The sequence below is a fragment of the Pristiophorus japonicus genome, chromosome 1 (genome assembly GCF_044704955.1).
Source record: "Pristiophorus japonicus isolate sPriJap1 chromosome 1, sPriJap1.hap1, whole genome shotgun sequence".
NCBI classification, from domain to species: Eukaryota; Metazoa; Chordata; class Chondrichthyes; family Pristiophoridae; genus Pristiophorus; species Pristiophorus japonicus.
Genome location: NC_091977.1, coordinates 44,604,238 through 44,625,671, shown reverse-complemented (window position 1 = coordinate 44,625,671; position 21,434 = coordinate 44,604,238). Strand labels below are relative to the sequence as shown.

Here is a 21,434-nt window from a genome sequence, read left to right as displayed (position 1 = left end):
TGGGGCATCCAGCTTGAGACTACATGCGAGCAGCCGCAGTCTGAAAGCCACCAGATATGACAGCACTTAGACGCTCCGTCGACTCTTGCAGAGCTGCAGCCGTCCTCTTCAAAGCAGCACCAATAAGCTCGTTTCCTCATGCCTGTGCTGCAATGGCAGCTGCCACATCACTCAAAGGGTGAATTTCCCTTGAGAATAATGCCCCAATTAAGGCAGCAAATTTCAGCTTTGCTGGGCTAATCAGAGTGGAACACTTGTGGTCAAAAAGCTGAATTTGAATCCAGTGGCCACCGCAATGATTGTGGTGCTAATCGGAATAAAGCTTTCTGGCGGCACTGAATTTTGGGGCCACTACATAAATGCAAGTTTTTTTTTTGGTGTCAAGCAGTACAGTCCCCACAGCTTCTATCAATGCAATGCAATATTCCCTCTATACAAGGTGGCCAGTGTAACCTGTCGGCTGAGATCCTGGAGGTGGCGGGCAACACAACAAGAAATCCATAATAGTAGTTAAAAATTGCACATTTTGGGGAGGTTCTAACATAGACCGTAAAGATTGTGTATCGTAAAATGTTAGTTTGATACGGAAAAGAACCACTGCCCTGCAAGATTCTATTTTGAGCATTATTCACACACATTCCCAGCATGAAACAATCAAGTACTTTTATACAATTACGCAGAACTCGTACAAAGAAAGTCCTAAGTTTCTAGCAGTAAAATTCAGTAATCTTTCAAGGCAGTGCTGTGCTATGGAGGGAATGACACATGCCAATGTTTATACTCGGAGCCTGGCAGGTTGAGACTTTCACAACTTATTGACCCTGTTCAGATATTTACTTGAGGTTTGTTATCATTACCGATTCGAGCAACAAAAAAGTTTGCTATGAAGGAAGAACCGAATTTAAACCTGACAATAACCCAAAGCCTCGAGTTTGTGACCGGGAACAGGGATTATAAAGAAAGGTTTTGGCTATGAGGAAAGTTTAGATAGGTTGTTGGAGTTTTCTTTGGAACAGAGGAGGCTGAGGGGAGACCTAATTGAAGTGTATAAAATTATGAGGGGCCCAGATAGAGTGGAAAGGAAGGACCTATTTCCCTTAGCAGAGAGGTCAATAACCAGGGGGTATAGATTTAAAGTAATTGGTAGAAGGATTAGAGGGGAATTGTGAGGATCTTTTTTCACCCAGAGGATGGTGGGTGTCTGGAACTCACTGCCTGAGAGGGTGGTAGAGACAGAAACATTCATTGCATTTAAAAAGTACTTGGATGTGCACTTGAAGTGCTGTAACCTGCAGGGCCACAGACCAAGAGCTGGAAAGTGGGACTAGGCTGGATAACTCTTTGTCGGTCGACACAGACATGATGGGCCGAATGGTCTCCTGTGCTGTAAATTTCTATGAATCTTTGATTCTATGATTGTGGAAACAGCTGCTTGAACTGCCTGAAATAGCATGCTTAATATGGTTTAAGCGGCGCCTTTGTAAATGACACCTATATTAATGATTGGGGTCTGTCTGGGATAAATGCCGATGATGTAAGTGGTAGGGACTTTATCAGAAATATAAGCCATTTCCAGTTTTTATACATATGGTTTCAAAGGTGTTGATCACATTCATATGAAAAACACATAAAAACAAGTGTACAACTTTCAGTGCTGCCATTCTGTAAAAAAACAGATTACAGTGTATCGGGCAAATGGTTTTACAAATATGTTGTAAAGACCACAAGGGAAATTTGCAACCAAGTCATCTTAAATGTCTTAAATGATGCTAATATTTAAGAATGACCTGTACCAATATCTATATTTATATTTTTTAAACTAAAGTAATTGTGTCACTTAATGTGTGTAAACACCTTGGCAGGACTGCTCCAGATCGTATTGCGTGAAAACTGGAAATTATTTCAGTTATGGATGAGCAGAAATTTTCTCCAATTAAATATTGGGAAGAGCGAAGCCATTGTCTTTGGAGCTACCAGAAACTGCGTTCCCTAGACACTGACTCCATCCTTCTCCCTAGCATCTGTCTGAGGCTGAACCAGACTGTATCGCAACCTGGATGTCATATTTGACCCTGAAATGACCTTCCAGCCACATATCCGCGACATAACTAAAACTGCCTATTTCCACATCCGTAACGTTGCCCATCTCCGCCCCTGCCTCAGCTCATCTGCTGCTGAAACCCTCATCCATGCCTTTGTTACCTCTAGACTTGACTACTTCAATGCACTCCTGGCTGGCCTCCCACATTCTATCCTACGCAAACTTGAGGTCATCCAAAACTCGGCTGCCCATGTCTTAACTTGCACCAAGTCCTGCTCCCCCATCACCCCTGTGCTCGCTGATTGGCTCCTGGTTAAGCAGCGCCTCGATTTTCAAAATTCTCATCCTTAGTTTCAAATCCCTCCATGGCCTTGCCCCTCCCTATCTCTGTAATCTCCTTCAGCCTCACAACCCCCCTGAGATGTCTGCGCTCCTCAAATTCTGCCCTCTTGAGCATCCCTGATTATAACTGCTCCACCATTGGTGGCCGTGCTTTCAACTACCTAGGCACCAAGCTCTGGAACTCCGCCGCTCTACCTCTCTTTCCTCCTTAAAACCTACCCCATTGACAAAGCTTTTGATCATCTGCCGTAATTTCTTCTAATGTGGCTCAGTGTCAAATTTATTTGTTTTGTCTCCTGTAAAGTGCCTCGGGACATTTTACTACATTAAAGGCGTTATATAAATACAAGTTGTTGTTGTTATGGTTTTTCTTTAAAGTTTACTCTAAATATCAAGACAAAAATATAAACCCGTCCCAGGCTTTGGATAGTTTAGCAACACAGTTTTGTAGCTTGTACAAAGGCTGTACCTTGGAAACTCTTCAAAAATATGTTATTGTTATGGAATTAGTCCAGTATATTTGTGTGATGAGATTTATAAATGTATTTGTGAGGGTTGAAGAAGATCAGCCAGCAGATTTACTTTGCCCCTAGCATTTTTGCTTTTTTGCCAGTTGATGGTTATAAATTACTTTTGGTTTCACATGTTTAAATCCTACTTTCCTGACTCTCACTTCAATCTTTCTCAGGAAATTGTGTGACTATAATTTATTAAACATGTAATTTTGACGTAGTTTTCATTATACATTACTTCCCTAATTATACTACCGACTAACTGTAAGCAATTATTTATTTAATGTATGATAAACATTATATTCTACTCTTCCACCTTTGGGGAAGGTCATCTCGCTACGAAATGTCCTCTAGCTAAAAAGACAAATTGCAGCCTTCTTGATCCATTGGTAGGAAGCACGGTTTATTGGTTAGAATTGTATAAAAACTACAGTAAGCCACAGTAGCACTTTTTTAAGCTAGGAGACTGTGACAATCTTCAGCACAGGTTTGCAGGTCATCATTAAACTATTGCGCAATAGAAGTAATGTGTAATTAATTTTTAAAATCAATTCCTTCAGCCCCCATTCCTTATTTCTGTCTAGTGGAATGGTTGATAATCAATTGAACATACTTGACTAAATGTTTGCAACATGAGCAACTTAAGGGTGTGGTTTCAGACTCATGACTTGGCTGGAAGACAAGCATTTATAACACTGAAGCTACAAGCTTCTCATACTCTACTTTATATGCTGTCTGTACATGCAAATTCTAATTTTGCATTCTCTTCAATTACATTGTTATTTACTTCTATTTTCTATGGAACTCCACTTTTGCAACAGCTACATTTCCGTTCACCTCTCGGTGCGCACAAAATTATGTAAAGCAGCTAGTGCAGTTTAGCCATGTTTTGATAATATAGCATTAGCATTAGTATTAGGCGGTCCCTCGTATCGAGGATGACCACCTTCCACACCAAAAAGGGATGAGTTCACAGGTGTTTCAATGAAGGACCTGACAATCTAGGTCCCGAACTACGTACTAAAGGGTGGAAGATGCCTGTGCATGGATTCTTTTAATGTGGGGTGGCCGTTGCACACCAGCCACCACACGGGCTTGACAGAGCTAGGTCTTGATACAGTGGCAAGGGTTAACCAAGACTAACCGGAGACCAAGCTCTGCTGCATGGACCTAGTGCGCACGCATGCTCCTACTATCCATAGATAATCTAACGAGAGCTTCGTTCATCCTCCCAAAGCAGAACCATCTTTAACCAGACTCCTACCATCCTTTTGACAACAGCCTCAGTTACAGTCTGTTGCAGTTTTTCAAAATTATTATTTTGTGGTGGTGGAGGTTGGAGAAAGTTAGATAAATCAATCGATCATGTGGTCACTCTGTTGTGTTTTTAGATGACGGCTGGGAGTATGATGTAATGAGGCAAATTATATGGAAAGTGAAGCAAAGTGAAAGTAGTGGCAACAGAATGAGCATTGGATAATTAAGAAAAATGTATTTCTGTAAATTATGCATCATTACATGCCTTGCATCAGATAATAGTTTTCATGTACAAGGTATTCAATAAACATATTGTCGTGACCAAGAAAGCCTGGCATTGAATAAATCAAACTGCTCATGTCTTTAAGTAGTGACTTCCCATGGACTTTGAATTCCACTTAAAAATTGCTAACAAATGTTGGTATTTCAACTTTACAGAGGCCTGAAAGGAATCACTCCTTCTGTGGTGTTCGTGTATTAATAGCAGATGTCAATAATAGCTGTTGTGGGTGAAATTTTGAAAAGGTGTTTTAAAAAAAAAAAGTCACAAAAAGTATTTGGGACTACATTATGTAATTTATATTTCAGGCCACTTTGATGTTGCAAATGTCTAGGAAGAATGGTAGTTAAAATGCACTACTGAAGCACAGGTCAAGCCCACCTGTGTACAATCCTTATTGTTCCACTCCCAAAAACATTCAGTTGCATGTTGAGATGTTCAGGTGACTGAAGCTGAAACTAAGTTTCAAATATTGACAATATTTTGAACGAAAATAGTTGAGACATAATTTTCAATATTGAATATGAATGATAAATGAAACCAATAAGTAATGTTCCTATGCTGATATATTAGTTATTCATTTGGGATAAATTGATTTAATGTTTCCATGTGTAACTTCTAAGATCAGGTTGACTGCCAGAACCCATTCACCTTCTCAATCTGCAACATTTACCAAATTCTGTCTGTACTTATTTTGTTACTGTTGCTCATTTGTTACTGTTAACTATTAATGAAACATGTTTTCTAAAAAAAAAATAAGATTTTCCTTTCTCTGAAGATCAGCCATGATCTTATTGAATGGCGGAGCAGGCTCGAAGGGCCGTATGGCCTACTCCCACTCCTATTTCTTATGCTCTTATAAAAAATCTGATTTTTATTCCTATGATGTATTCCTGCAAGTAAATGTATTTTTCCATCTCCATTCTTTTTTTCAGTGAATACTCCAGATCTCTCTCCCACTCCCATATCTGACAGGAACCTTGTCCTTTTCCTGTATGCCACCCTCTCCAAGTCAGAAGCCATTCTGACTCCACAGTCACATTGAAGTTGCAGGTGAGGAAAAGATCTGGCTGTCTCAACTTTACCATAACTCTCAGTGAATCTTTACTTGCACTGGCATCACTGCCCTCGTCATGTTGTGCCCTTAACCGAGTACAAAGTAAAATAGAATAAGAGAGATGGGGGCGACTGCCATAAGTCATTATAAGGGGAGGAAAACTGATATACAAAGAATTAGCTTTTAATTGAAAAAGATATTAAGAATGCTGATACAAGTATTGAAAATGAGTCAGAGAAATTAAAGGTTTGTTTGTTTTCAACAGGTTGGCAGTGCTGCATGAGAACAATGGGGATGAAATTGATTTTTGCCAGCACTGCAAAATGTGCGTAGCAAATAGGCAGCCCGTTTGGCACTGCGTCCGATTTTCTTTATCATTAAAGTCAATGATAAAGAACGTTTGGCACGGTGTGAACCATTGCTTCTGATTCACTGTCCCCTCTTGTTCACAACTGGCAAAGATCAGTTTCACCCCCGCTAACGTTTTATAAATCCTTAATTGTATGAACTGAAAAGTTTTGTCTAATTGGCAGCCCACGTTATTTTTGTAGCACTTTGCTAAAGATTTAGCAATAAAAACAAAACAAGGCTCTGCTAACAAAAGTTGATCCACCATCAACTGTTGAGTATTTTTTGTGAATTTTAGTTCGTCAAGATGAAGAATGGCAGTATTAGGATCAGGGAATGGAACAGTTTTCCCCTTTCTATATCCACCTTCGGAACAGAACCTCCCAGATGGATTAGATACAGGGTAAAGCTGCCTCAACATTGATCTCAACTTCAGAAGAGCATAGTCCTACTGCACCAATATGATATTTCCATTTCCCACACGAGCTACCTGTAAGGCCTCTCTTAGTGAGTCTGTCAATTTAATACCAAATTATGACCTTTAGTATGCTATGGATTCAACCTTATTAAGAACTGGGTTAAAATTTTCTCAAAATAATTCTGCTAATTTTCCTAAGTAAAATTAGTTTGAACTCTCTCGACCTACTAGAGAGCAGGCTGCACAACTCTTTTTAAATACCGGCAATTAAGACAACAACCAATAAACCTGGATGCACAGCACAGATACTACTCATTTGGTGCTTATTCAGAGAGGCTACAAGGACGATTGGCGTGAGGAGTGCAAGAAAGTAATACTACTATTTTCAAGAATAAAGTCATCTTTCTTCAGAAGCACAAATACATAATTCTCCAAAGAGTATACAGGCGATTTATATTTGCATTTGTCTCATTTATACTTTGCAACTCACTTTTGCCGCAGTATTTTGCTGTTTGTTGCCTTTTCCCCACTCCCATTATTTACTAAAAGTAATGATGTCACCCCAACCAACAACATCATCATCATAGCAGTCCCTCGGAGTCGAGGATGACTTGCTTCCACACTAGAAATGAGTTCTCAGGTGACTGAAGAGTCCAATGCAGGAATTACAGTCTCTGTCGCAGATGGGGCAGACGTGGTTAAAGGAACAGGTGGGTGGGAGGGCCTAGGTTGCCACACGCTCCTTCTGCTGTCGACGCTTGGCTTCAGCTTGCTCTCGGCGAAGAGACTCGAGGTGTTCAGCGCCTTCCCGGATGCTTTTCCTCCACTTTGGGCGGTCTTGGGCCAGGGATTTTCCAGGTGTCAGTGGGGATGTTACATTTTTTCAAGAAGGCTTTGAGGTGTCCTTGAAGCGTTTCCTCCGTCTACCTGGGGCTCGCTTGCCATGTCGGAGCTCCGAGTAGAGCGCTTGTTTTGGGAGTGTCGTGTCAGGCATGTGGGCGATGTGGCCCGTCCAACGGAGCTGATTGAGCGTGGTCAGTACTTCGATGCTGGGAATATTGTCCTGAGCAAGGACACTGACGTTGGTGCGACCATCCTGCCAATGGATTTGCGGGATCTTATGGAGGCAGCGTTGGTGGTACTTCTCCAGTGTTTTGAGGTGCCTGCTGCACATAGTCCATGTTTCTGAGCCATACAGGAGGGTGGGTATCACCACTGCTCTGTAGACCATGAGCTTGGTGCCGGGTGTGATGTCCTGGTCTTCAAACACTCTCTTCCTCAGGCGACCGAAGGCTGCGCTGGTACACTGCTGAAGGCGGTGTTGGACCTTGTCAATGTCTGCCCTTGCTGATAGCAGGCTCCTGAGGTATGGAAAATGGTCCACATTGTCCAAGACTTTGCTGTGGATTTTGATAACTGGGGGGGGGCAGTGCTATGTGCACCTTTGTCTTACAGATGTTTAATATAAGGCCTATGCTCTCGTAGGCCTCGGTGAAGGTGTTGACGATGGCTTGGAGTTCGGTCTCTGAGCATGAGCAGATGACGGAGAATGGGACGACCTTGGATTTGGCCTGGAGGTGATGGAGGTTGAACAGATTCCCGTTTGTCCTGTAATTTAGTTTCACTCCAACGGGGAGCTTGCCGAGGGTGAGATGGAGCATTGCAGCAAGGAAGATCGAGAAGAGCATCGGTGCGATGACACAGCCTTGCTTAACTCCGTTCCGAATGTGGAATGAGTCTGTGGTGGATCCATTGGTCAGGATCACGGCTTGCATGTCATCGTGGAGCAAGCGGAGGATGATAAACTTTTGAGGGCAGCCAAATCTGAGGAGGAAGCACCATAATCCCTCACAACTGTGCAGGCTGAAGCTTGAATGTTTTATATATGAAGACTTGCTTTTTTCAGCTATTCCCATTGATTTTTGTTAATTCAGCGCTGTTGCATCATCACTTATCACCAAGCACTTCACTTTCCCCTTGTGGGGGAATCTAGAACTAGTGGGCATAGTTTCAGAATAAGAGATTGCTCATTTAAGATGGAGATGAGGCAGAATTTCTTCTCTGTGGGTCGTGAATCTTTGGAATTCTCTACCCCAGAGATCTCTGGAGGCTGGGTCATTGAATATATTTAAGGCTGAGTTAAACAGATTCTTGAACTATAAGGGAGTCAAGGGTTATGGGGAACAGGCAGGAAAGTGGAGTTGAGGCCAAGATCAGATCAGCCATGACCTTATTGAATGGCAGAGCAGGCTCGAGGGGCTCTGTATGGCCTACTCCTGCTCCTATTTCTTATGTTCTTTCTGCAGTTTCAGAAGCTGAGGGTTCCACAGGAAACATAATTCACTTATTGAAAGCAACAAGAAATCTACTGCACACAAATAAGGTTACATTACCATTAAATTGTTCAAGCAACAGTGGGGGAAGAGTTTTGTCTTTACCGCCTAGCTGTTAAGCATCACCTGGGCAGCATAAGAAAGGAAAGTCTAGCGGGGGGGGAATGCCCGGCCACTTCCAGAACACACCAACTTTTTCTTCCGTTAAATTCAATGGAAGGAAAGTCAGGCAGGTTGTGTTAGAAGCCTGCGTTCCACCCCGCCACATCATCCTGTCTGTGCTCCGCCCAGGCAGTGCTTGTCGATCAGATGACAAAGACAAAAATAACATCGACCCTTGTGCGCCCTAAACAGATGGACAAGGTCAGGTCAGGACGGGTAAGGAGAGAACATTGGAGTGGAAACACAAATGAAAAATGAAGAACAATAATATAACTGGAATTGCAAAGCTTGAACGGGACACTCCAGGGGAGTAGGCTGAGAAAGAAACCAGAGGATAAATCATGGAGGCCCCATGTCTTGCCAAGTTTACCCAGTGAGCTGGGAAATACAGACCACCAAAATTGCCAGGTTTGATACTCAGTCTGTGCAGAGTTAGCTGATCTCAGCCAAGAAATGGTAAGGATGTTGCAATTAAGCTCAGTCCCTGGCTTGGGGAAAGAAAAAGTATCCAGCATACTTTGCTCGTAATCCGCCCAGCATACTCTTTTGGAGTTATGTATGTGAATGTTGGCTGAAGACAGAGTTGGACTCTGTCGTGATGTCTCATTGACAATCAATGTCAAGGCCCACATATAAATCATGGCCACTTGGGCAAGGTACCAGCGGTACCATATCTCAGCAGGAAAGGAACAGCACTTTGCACGATTATATACAGCTGCTGACATATGGAGCTCAGTTGTCCCTGCTTGATTCTTTAGGCATGTAGTGAGGCAAAACATCTGTACACTGGCTAATGTGCCCCCTTTACTTGTATTAACTTTGTGGTGGATATCTCCACATGAAGCATGTGAAAGGATGTACTTCTTGCATGAACTTTGTTGCATATCTTCTGTTTCCACATATTCCCAGTCTCCTCATGCTGGACAGTGCCCTCGTCTTCTCTTGGGTTTTGATACTGTAATATACCATCAGTCAGTTCTGATTATCTTGAGGCTGGTATTTTCCTGCCAGAGTCTTCAACTAAAAGAAGTCAAAGGCTGGTAGTTCGTAGCTACCGATACCTCCATCATGCCTCCTATGGTTGCACTTGTGCAACATTGTATGGACCTATAGAGTAGTTGGCATGCTGTTTTTATACCTTTATCCATATAATGTAACATTGTAATTGTGTGATGGATGATTCTGTCGCTACCGCTGGCCACTGTCTGAGGCTGAACCAGACCATTCGCAACCACTGAGCTTCTGACCCTATATCCTCTCTATCACCAAGACTGCCTACTTCCACCTCCGTAACATCGCCCCTGCCTCAACTCATCTGCTGCTGAAACCCTCATCCATGCTTTTGTTAACTCGAGACTCGACTCTCCTGGCCAGCCTCCCACCTTGCATCTTGTACCTTCCATAGACTTGAGCTCATCCAAAACGCTGCTGCCCATGTCTTAACTTGTACCAAGTCCCGTTTACCCATCACCCCTGTGCTCGCTGACATACATTGGCTCCCAGTCCGGCAAAGCCTCGATTTTTAACATTTTCATCCTTGTTTTCAAATCCCTCCAGGGCCCTCCCTATCTCTGTAACCTCCTCCAGCCCTAGAACCCTCCGAGATCTCAGCGCTCCTCCAATTCTGGCCTCTTGCGCATCCCCAATTTTCATCGTTCCGCCATTGGCGGCCATGCCTTCAGCTGCCTAGGCTCTCAGCTCTAGAATTTCCTTTGTAAACCTCTCCACTTCGCTACCTCTCTCTCCTTTAAAATGCTCCTTAAAACTTACATCTTTGACCAAGCCTGTCCCAATATCTCCTTATGTGGCTCGGTGGCAAATTTTGTTTGCTAGTGCTTTTGTGAAGCTTCTTGGGATGTTTTACCATATTAAAGCCGCTATATAAATGAAAGTTGTTGTAGTGGTGACAAGGTTTAAAGTATCAGATTGGAACCTTTACTGATTGTAATATAAAGATGGTAGAGTAAACAGAGCTAATCATTGAGTTGGAGAACCGTGTCATAATCTGAAGCTCTTTCTACTGATCTAGTTGTGAACTGATGACACTTTTGCCAGATCCATGGAGGAGGCAGCAGGATCGAAATGTCCATCATCCTACCATTTATGCCTGAAACTGGGCTGCCCTCTCTTTTTAATCAGCCATTCCACCAAGCATGCAAAGTAATAATGCTTGTGATCATTTGAACATTGTAACGCAGTTTCTGGCACCGAGTGAAAATGGGAATTTGAAGGAAAATCTCTAGAAAAAAACAGAACTAAAATATTTTTAATAAAATGTCAAAGAAGAACAAAGAAACTGCAGGATAAGAAAAAAAAAGTAGAAATGAAAGCAAATGGCAGGGATGGGGGAGGGAGTGGATGTATCTGGACATCCTGATTGATCTAAAAGGGGCAGCTACAAGTATGTAGAGGACAGGAGAGAGTTCATTTGTGACATCTTACCACTTCCAAAATGTATCCTTCGGGTCTGATTTAAGCTCTGCAGTGGCAGACAGCCTAGAATGTTGAACCACTTCATAGGCTGTAACTTCGTATCAACCCGTTTGGAAGCAGACATTCTACAATTTGGGTTTTTTAGCTGCCACAACCATCCTTGCCTCCTAAGATGAATTTATAATCTTAATAATAATCCATCAGCTTCTAAGTTTGTTTATGGAAATGAAGTTCTGTTTGTGAAGAGATGTTTGAAACTACCAGTGAAAAACCTCAGTGAAAATGTCCATTGGCTTTGATTTCCTTTGAAATCAAAAATTCAACAATGAATAGTCAGCGTGGATTTCAAAAAGGAAAGCCTGGCTTGACCAATCTCATTGAAATTTTTGAAGCGGTAACAGAAAGAGTAGACAAAGGTAATGTAGTAGATATAATTTATCTAGATTTCCAAAAGGCCTTTGATAAGGTGCCACATAAGAGACTAATGAACAAAGTCAGAGAATGCGGAGTCAGGTACAAGTAGCAGAATGGATAACTAGCTGGCTGCAAGACAGAAATCAGAGAGTAGGGGAGTAGGGGTAAAGAGTAGCTATTCAGAGTGACAGAAGGTGGAAAATGAAGTCTCGCAAGGATCAGTGCTAGGACCACTGTTGTTAACAATTTATATTAATGATTTAGATTTTGGAATTAAAAACACAACTTCTAAATTTGCAGACGATACTAAATTTGGGGGAGTAGTCAATACTGAGGAGGACTGCAACAATTTACAAGAAGACATTAATAAATTTGCAGAATGGGCATATAATTGGCAAATGACTGGTAAGTGTGAGGTAGTACTTTTTGGTAAGAAAAATAAGGAGGTCACATATTACTTGGAAAATAAGAATCTAAATGGGTAGAGCAGCAAAGGGATCTGGGAGTACAAACATAGAAATTACTGAAAATAGCGGCACACGTTAATAAAACCATAAAAAAGAAAACCAAGCGCTAGGATTTATTTCTCGAGGGATAGAATTGAAAAGTAGAGAAGTTATGCTAAACTTGTACTGAACCTTGGTTAGACCATACTTGGAGTACTGTGTGTGTTCTGGTCGCCATGATCTTATTAAATGGCGGAGCAGGCTCGAGGGGCCAGATAGCCTACTCCTGCTCTTATTTCTTATGTTCTTGTATAGTGGCACTGGAGGGCGTGCAAAAAAGATTAACAAGGATGATACCAGAAATGCGAGGTTATAGCTAGAATCATAGAATCATAAAATAGTACAGCACAGAATGAGGTCATTCAGCCCATCAAGTCTGCGCCAGCTCATTTAAAGAGCAATCCAGTTAGTCCCACTCACCCGCTCTTTTCCCATATCCCTGCAATATTTTCTCCAATTATTTATTCAATTCCCTTTTTGAAGGCTACTATTGAATCTGTATCCACCACCCTATCAGGCAGTGCATTCCAAATCCTAACCACTCATTCTCTATAAAAGTTTTGCCTCATATCACATAAAAACATAAGAAATAAAAACAGGAGTAGGCCATACGGCCCCTCAAGCCTGCTCCGCCATTCAATAAGATAATGGCTGATCTGATCATAGACTCAGCTCCACTTCCCTGCCCGCTCCCCATAACCCCTTATCCCCTTATTGTTTAAGAAACTGTCTATTTCTGTCTTAAATTTATTCAATGTCCCAGCTTCCACAGCTCTCTGAGGCAGCAAATTCCACAGATTTACAACCCTCTGAGAGAAGAAATTTCTCCTCATCCCTGTTTTAAATGGGCGGCCCCTTATTCCAGTTCTAGTCTTCCCCATCAGTGGAAACATCCTCTCTGCATCCACCTTGTCAATCCACCTCATAATCTTATAGGTTTTGATAAGATCACCTCTCATTCTTCTGAATTCCATTGAGTAGAGGCCCAACCTACTCCACCTTTCCTCATAAGTCAACCCCCTCATCCTCAGAATCAACCTAGTGCACCTTCTCAGGATATACTTGCTTTGGAGGCAATTCATTCGTAAATATGGAAACAAACTGCACGCAATATTCCAGGAGTGGCCTCACCAATACCTTGTATAGCTGTAGCAAGACTTTCCTGCTTTTATACTCCATCCCCTTTGCAACAAAGGCCAAGATACCATTGGCCTTCCTGATCATTTGCTGTACCTGCATATTATCCTTTTGTATTTCATGCACAAGTACCCCCAGGTCCTGTTGTACTGCGGCACTTTGCAATCTTTCTCCATTTAAATAATAACTTGCTCTTTGATTTTTTTTTCTGCCAAAGTGCATAGCCTCACACTTTCCAACATTATACTCCATCTGCCAAATTTTTGCCCACTCACTTAGCCTGTCTATGTCCTTTTGCAGTTTTTTTGTGTCCTCCTCACACATTGCTTTTCCTCCCATCTTTGTATCGTCAGCAAACTTGGCTACGTTCCACTCGGGCCCTTCTTCCAAGTCGTTAATGTAGATTGTAAATAGTTGGGGTCCCAGCACTGATCCCCACTAGTTACTGGTTGCCAACCAGAGAATGAACCATTTATCCCGACCCTCTGTTCTCTGTTAGTTAGCCAATCCTCTATCCATGCTAATATATTACCCCCAACCCCATGAACTTCTGGTTATTTTGACAATCACCTTAAATCTGTCCCCTCTCAGCCTTCAGCCATTGGAAAAAAATTTCTGATGAACAGGCTGTGTCACTTTTCACTTGAAAAGAGAAGACTGAAGGATGACCTAATAGAGGTTTGTAAAATTATGAAAGGTTTTGATAGAGCAGACTCAAAGTGTTTCCACTTATGGGAAAGAGCAAAACTAGAGGCCATTAATATATGATAGTCACCAAGAAATCAAATAGTGAATTTAGAAGAAACTTCTTTACCCAGAGTGTGGCGAGAATATGGATTTACTACCACAGTGAGTGGTTGAGGCGAATAGTACAGATATATTTTAGGGGAGGATAGATAAGCATATAAGGGAGAAGAGAATACAGGGTTATGCTAGTAGAGTTAGATGAGGAAGGATGGTTGGAGGCTCGAGTGGAGCGTAAACATTAGCATAGACTGGTTGAGTTGAATGGCCTGCTTCTTTGTATATTCTATGTAATTCTTTTGCAGAATACTGCAGGGTTGGGATATTTTATTGGTTGTGCAGATCAAAGCGGTTGATAACAGACCAAGCCAAAGTCTGGGTTTGACTAAATAGAGTTGTGCCAGTGAAAAAATGAAATACAGACAAGGGGCTAGAAATTGTTTTTTTGATGATAGCGGTATTTTTTCGGCATTTTCGCCAAAAATACCGCTAATCACACCGCATTTTTTAAAGGCCTAAAATTGACAAAGAATTGCGCCCAGCGGTAAAAATTGGCATTGCACGAGGATTCGCGACGGCGACCACAGTCTTCGTCAACTTTAATCCAAGGCCGATTATCGCTAAAAGACAGGCCCTGGGAGAGGGGAAAACACAAAAAAAATGGCCAAAAACAAAAATTAAAAAATTAACAAAACATTTATAAGACAGATCTAGTGAATCGCTGAAAAAAAAATTGAAAATAAAAACTTTTCCACCCAGGATATGGGTGTGCTGAACAGCCAGTTTAAAGCGATAGTGTTTTTTTATGTTTTGTACGCCGGCGGTCCGCTTTTCAGCGGTATTTCAAAACCACCGGCGCAAGACTTTGACCAATTTACCTGATCACCTTTTTCCACCAAATACGGCGAAATATCGCCAAAAAAACGGGCGCAAGGCTGGCCAATTTCCAGCCCCAAGATTTTGAGAGTTTAAAGTACAATAGCTGTAGACCTAAAGCTAACCTATTTAACTTTTGTGTTAGCTCAGGAAAGTGGCTGTTTTAACAGCTTGGTTTTGATTCTGTTTAATTTCCATCATAGCTCATGATTTCTACAGGCAAATTTGACAGAGAGTAAAGTCATATGAGAAAATGTTCCCATGTATGTGAAGAAAAAATGCAACTATGTTCACAGCTTCAATGCGCTCAGGAGAAATCTGCCCCATATTTTGCTACTATTTTGGTTACCAGTGAAATTTTAAAAAAGTGAACTTTTGTGCTTATTAAGGTGAGGGATATTAGTGCTAGCCAATGGAACACTCTCTCATTTCAGGTATAAATTAGGTGCACAATAAAGTTCTCTCTACTCTGCCCCAACAATGTGCCTTAACGCCAACCTCAAACCTTCTGGTTCATTAGCAGCACACTTTCCATTTCCAATAACAGCTATCCTTGTGGCCCTGACAGGAATTCTGCATGTTAGGGTGCAGCTGTATGGTCAGTAGTCTCACCTTTTTGTATTTGACATCACACAGAGGATAGCTCTAGTGTCATTTAAAAAAAAAAATGCTCAGATTGTCCTTTGGATCTCTTGGACACTTTATAAATTTTCAGCGTTTAAAATGTTTTGAGCAACTGTGTGTACATGCTTTCACCCTCAAAATAATGAAAATTGAATGTCAGGAACAGAGGTCTGCACATGGACATAAGCATGGATTTGCAGAGCTCTGCTGGCCGCGAGAGTTTGATTCAGTGACGCTTCGCATAAAAAAGGAGTTGTCTGACTGGAAGCAATCCTATAGCAAATGGTTTCAGACTGGTAGCTATAATGTAAGTAGTTCCTTAGTACCAAATTGGGAGTAGCTTTGTGCTGTTCGAAACTGTGCTGATAAATATTTCACATAGAATAGAAAGAAAAAAACAATTTATATAGCGCCTTTCATGGCCTCAGGATGCCCCACAGCACTTTTCAGCCAATGAAGTACTTTTTGAAATAAAGTCACTGTTGTAATGTAGGAAATGTGGCAGCCAATTTGTGCAAAGCAAGGTCTCATAAAGAGCAATGAGATAATGACTAAATAATCTGTTTTAATCGCATTGGTTGAGGGATAAATATTGGCCAGGGCACCTCCACTGCTCTTCTTCGAAAAGTGCGAGCGGATCTTTTACATCCACCTGAGCGGGCAGATGGAGCCATCTGAATGACGGCACCTCCGACAGTGCAGCACTCCCTCATTACGCCACTAAAGCAATAGCCTAGATTACATGTTCAGGTCGCTGGAGTGGGGCTTGAACCCACAACCTTCTAACTCTGAGACGAGAGTGCTATCACCTGAGTCAAAGCTGATACCTGATAGTTGGTAATATCCATGTGATGCCTGACACATAGAACACTTGGAGGCAGTAGAGAGAGGACTGTTTTGTTGTATGAGTCTGAGGGCAGGGGCTGTATGCTGGTCACAGAGTGAAAGGATAGTGCGTTGAGCTATTGAATCAGCCATTGCTGTAAAAAAATAAATAAAAGAAAATGCTGGAAATACTCAGCGGGTCAGGCAGCATCTGTGGAGAGAGGAACAAAGTTAACGTTTCAGGTCAATGACCCTTTGTCAGAGCTGGAAAAAGTTCGAGTTAACAGTTTTTTAAGCAAGTGTACGGGCAGGGAAGGGGAGGGGGGGAGGAACGAACGAAAGGGAAGGGTTGTGATAGGGTGGAAGGCAGAAGAGATTGAGACAAAGGGATGATGGTGCAAGGCAAAAGGAGATGGTAATGGGGCAAGTTAAGAAACAAAAGATGAGTCTAGATAGGGTGTAAATGGAGATGGCGGAATCAACAACAGCTGCCGTGGGGGAAAAAAATAAGAAAAAAATAGGGGCAGAAGTTATGGCCTGAAATTGTTGAACTCGATGTTGAGTCTGGAAGGCTGTAAACTGCCTAAACAAATGATGATGTGCTGTTCCTCGAGCTTGCGTTCAGCTTAGTTGACCTGCTGAGTATTTCCAGCATTTTCTGTCTTTCTTTCAGATTTTCAGCGTCCGCAGGATTTTGCCTTTGTATTACTGTAAAGAATAATGTTTTCACTGTAAATTTCATTCAAAAATATATTTATTTAAAAAATTACTCATTTTCTTGATAACTTTTGTTTTTTTTTATAATGTAACAATTGAAAGGAACTAGAAATAGTGTGACCTTGTAATGTTTAGGCAGTACAGTAAGCCTCTAAGGGTTTAATGTTGTTGTGGACCAATTGCAGCTTGTATTGCGTGATTTTGAGTGGCATTTTTACACACAATCTTTTTATTCTACCACAAGAGATCATCTAATTTGTAACAGTGCCTCCCAAGTCCCCATGACTTTACAAGCACAAATAAGCTTTAATTACAGCTTTCAATTAGTCCCCTATTGTGCACCTGGTACATTTTTTTTCTTCCTTCTGTGATTGCAGATGAGATCATCGACTGTTGTAGAATGGCAGATTAATTTCCATTGTAGTCAGTGAGAGGCTGATTTTTGAGGTTAAATCTAAACAACCTGTTGCAGTAGTTTATATGCAGTTCACCAGTTTGGTCTCTGTCTTTTGTCGTTCTCAGATCTAATCCGGTTGCTCGAGTGATATAAAACGCACAAGTTTTGAAATGATTCCAATTAGTGTTTGGCTATCTTAGGTCCAGTCATTTGATCTTAATGAGGTGCATCAACTGAGACCTGAGGAAAATCAGTCTTGATTTATTCAAACTGCATCCAAACATGCTTCAGAATATTATGCTCCTGGTTGTAGTTTTTGTGTAAATTATATTTGAGGTTCAGATGTTGCTTTTGTGCCGCACGCTGTTTCTTTTACTGAGGAAATCTGACCAAGTAAAGATGGAGAGCTACAAAGGACAGCTCTGAATGTTGGAAATGTGAAAACAAAGCAGAAAGTGCTTCGTGTTCAGCTCAGTCAGTGTGTGGAATAAAAAGATAGGATGTAAGGGCAAATTCAGTCCATCTGTGCTCTGGAGCCAGAGAATGGAGATGGGCTTCTTTACGAATTCATGCTTTTGGTGCAGAATGTTGCCTGCTAGGAGTATCTATCAGGAATCTGGGTGTGTGCTGCCCAAGATTTTCCAGCCACTATGGATTTGATAGGGGAAGAAGCCATCATTGTACAAACGGATTCAAAACATGAGCATGATGTTGTCTGATGGCTTAACAGTGACCATGTTCCTGAGTCATCCCCAAATATGTGTGGAAACTTTTCCTTCGTAGCAATCAATAACAGGCAAATTCCGTCCTGCCATGTGTGAGGCCTTTTTGGCCACTTAATTATGAAGGAACTATTTTAAATATTTCATTCATGTTCTGCTAAGTAAAACACATGTGGAGGAGGAAGTTTTTGCAAAGGGTAGCAGTCTTGAAGGCATTATCCGTGTGTGTTTATAGCTCCTATGTATATCTCAATGTGTGTTATAGCTCCTATAGATGTATATGTTAATTGGAGGTGTCCTGCTGGGATTTGCCTTCAACTCCCAATATTCTGCTTTAAAACCGGTGTAGTGGGCAGGGCCAAGACAGTCCTTAAAACCACATATGTTTTACAATTATACGTCTTCGGTGGTCAAGATTCAAGCTCTATGTTTGCAGTTGCCTTAAAATCAAACCTTTTGAAATTGTTATGGATTGGACACCATTGGGCTGGATATCCCTTCCCTTTCAGCTGACGGTATTGCTTAACTTGTGCACTCTCTCCCTCTCTTCTTTAAGATGCTGCTTAAAACCTAACTCTTTGACCAAGCTGTCCTAATATCTCCTTATGTGGCTCGGTGTCAAATTTTGTTTGATAACAGTCCTGTGAAACGCCTTGGGATGTTTTACGACATTAAAGCCGCTGTATTAATGCAAGTTGTTGTTGTTGTAGGGATAAAACAGTAGAGAAAGGAAGTTCATTATCAGCTGATTGATGATCCCGAAATACTAAACTTTCATTTTGAACTAAGTGGATTAAACACTGTAGCTGCAGCCGCTGCCCCGTCCCCTGGCAAACAAGTTTGCACATTTGTCATCTGAAAACTCTTCAGGAGTAAATCTTCTGACTATCCACTGCCAATGAGAAGTTTCACCCACCATCAGCCAATGTTGGTCATTTTGACTATTCATGATTTGCTGGTTAGTTATTTCGCAAATTCACACGCAGCGTGCTTCCAAACATTCGATATGTGATCCTTATGGGTAACGCTCCCTGCTGCATGTCAAAGGTCAGACAATTATCCTTAAGTGAATCTTAGCCATCCTGTTCATGTAAATAAAACAACATCTTTCTTTTTGTAAGGAAAGAAAGACTTGCATTCATATAGTGCCTTTCACGACCTCAGGATGTCCCAAAGTGCTTTACAGCCAATGAAGCGCTTGCGAAGTCTAGTCACTGTTGTAATGCAGGAAATGCAGTGGTCAATCTGTGCACAAGCACGCTCCCACAAACAGCAATGTGATAATGACCAGATAATCAGTTTTTAGTGATGTTGGTTGAGGGATAAATATTGGCCAGGGCACTGGGGATAACGCCCCTGCACTTAGAAATAGTGCCATGGATCTTTTACGTCCACCTAAGAGAGCAGACGGGGCCTCAGTTTAACGTCCCATCCAAAAGACGGCACCTCCAACCGTGCAGCACTCCCTCAGTATTGCACTTAATAAATACATTTTCATCCTTTTTTTTTTTAAGGAGCATTGCGCTGGGGTGCCCAACCAGCAAAGTCCCAGGCGAATGAGACCGGAGGCCGGGAAAGCTAACTCCTGCCTCATTAAAATGATGCTTCATACTTGGAAAGCCGCATGAAATTCTGTAGCATCACAATAGGAGTCTAGACTTGATGTAACGGGTGTCCCAAACCGCACCCCCCCCCCCCCTTTATCCTCTGCTCTGCACCCGGGGGTCACCGATTTCCCCAGGTGTACAGGGTAAAGGAAAATCTCTGTTATATTGCCTTGATTTTCCCTTTCATGAGCGAGAGTAAGAAATTAAGGAAGTTAATGTTGACACTGTTTAGACAAGTACTGAGAACCTCTGCTGTGTTCCCTTTTATTTTAGGTGGCGATGCCAGTGGAGAGAATGCGTATGCGTCCATGGTTAGAAGAACAAATAAATTCAGATAAAATACCTGGTTTGAAATGGCTCAACAAGGTAAGGGCTCCAGTATATTCAGGAAGCTGCTGCGTGACTTAATGCTATGGGCAAACTCCTTTAATGCTTCTGCATGAGATTTTGGGTTTGAAGTTGCAAGCAGTAATCTACTGTTATATTGCGAAGGTGAAACTAAGCTGGTTGCCTCCGATGCTGCTCTTTAGAGTGCCAGAATGAAGGGTTGTGCCAGGACTTGTCCACCTGGTGAGCTCCAGTTGCCCCATCTCTGGAACCTACATTCCCGCATCATCATCATTGTTAGTGTTAGTGTTTTATCAGAAGAATCACTCAACACTCAGAGTCAGTTCCAACCTAATGTGGCCTTTATTAACGCCAGCGGGGAGGAAGCCTCAGGACTGGATCCAGGCACTTCACTCCGCCGAACAAAGGGTTTCATGGATCTTTATATGTTTTACAACAGTTTACTACAGTTACATACAACAGTTTACTAAAGTTACATTAGACCAATAGATAGAGTTAGTCTCTAAACATAAAGTGGCTCATGTGTTGCCAAGAGATGTGTTGCTAAGGGGTGTGTTGCTAGGAATGACTCGTGTCTTGTAACATGGTCTGGGCCTCCCTTATCTTACTGTCCTTGGATGCTGTCTTTGGTAGCCTCTTTATTAGAGTTACATATTCGGTTCTTGTCAGCTCGGGCTGATTCATGCCCTCGTTATGTGATGTAGGCTCCCCTTATCTCTATTTCTTGGGGCTCTGCTGTGTGGAGTTATAATGGTTTGTTATAGTTATCTTGTATCCAAGGCATTCCTGGCAGTGGGCCTCACAGGGTTATTGCTCGGTCAGCCTCAGTCAATAGTTCACAGCTTGACTACCTGATTTCCCATCATGCCTGTGCAGCCATTTTATGTGTGGCCACTTTAAACTTATATGAGTTTAGATATATTCAGCAGGTGCCTAATGCCTACAACAATTCCCTCCTTTCGGTAAAGGGACTAGTCCTAGTCCCCCTTTAACCGACCGCCCTATACTTGTTAGTTTTTGTGCACGGCCCGGTACTACCTGCCTCAACGTGCTGGCCAGTCACGCGGTTTCAGGAGTCCCGGTTGCTTAGATCAAATTGACAAAGGTCAAATCCTCCTTCCCCTTTACAAGATAGGCTTGTTTAGTATTTGGGGACCGGTCATGGGTCCCTCTTCGTTGTGCGTGGTGCCTGCATGCCTGGCAGGCCATTATGCCCCATGTTATTGCTAAGATCAATTGTATCCCGACCAGTACGTGTGAAATTATTCGAATCCAAGGATGGATGTTCACATTTATTCCCCAGTCCCAGACCTTTCTCCACCAACTCTGACTTT

General features: G+C 42.0%; 1 protein-coding gene across 5 annotated transcripts in view; it reads left to right on the top strand.

Moving 5' to 3' along the window:
- Positions 1–21,434, top strand: part of irf2b (interferon regulatory factor 2b) — a 75,347-nt gene that overhangs the window by 11,309 nt on the left and 42,604 nt on the right. For 3 of the 5 annotated variants that reach the window (XM_070878682.1, XM_070878672.1, XM_070878710.1), the window contains exons 2-3: positions 5,368–5,485; positions 20,026–20,118. In XM_070878682.1, the coding sequence (XP_070734783.1) occupies positions 20,032–20,118 (87 nt within the window). In that variant the 5' untranslated portion in view covers positions 5,368–5,485; positions 20,026–20,031. The remainder of the gene's footprint in view (positions 1–5,367; positions 5,486–20,025; positions 20,119–21,434) is intronic. The other 2 variants (XM_070878700.1, XM_070878691.1) reach the window with 1 other exon arrangement.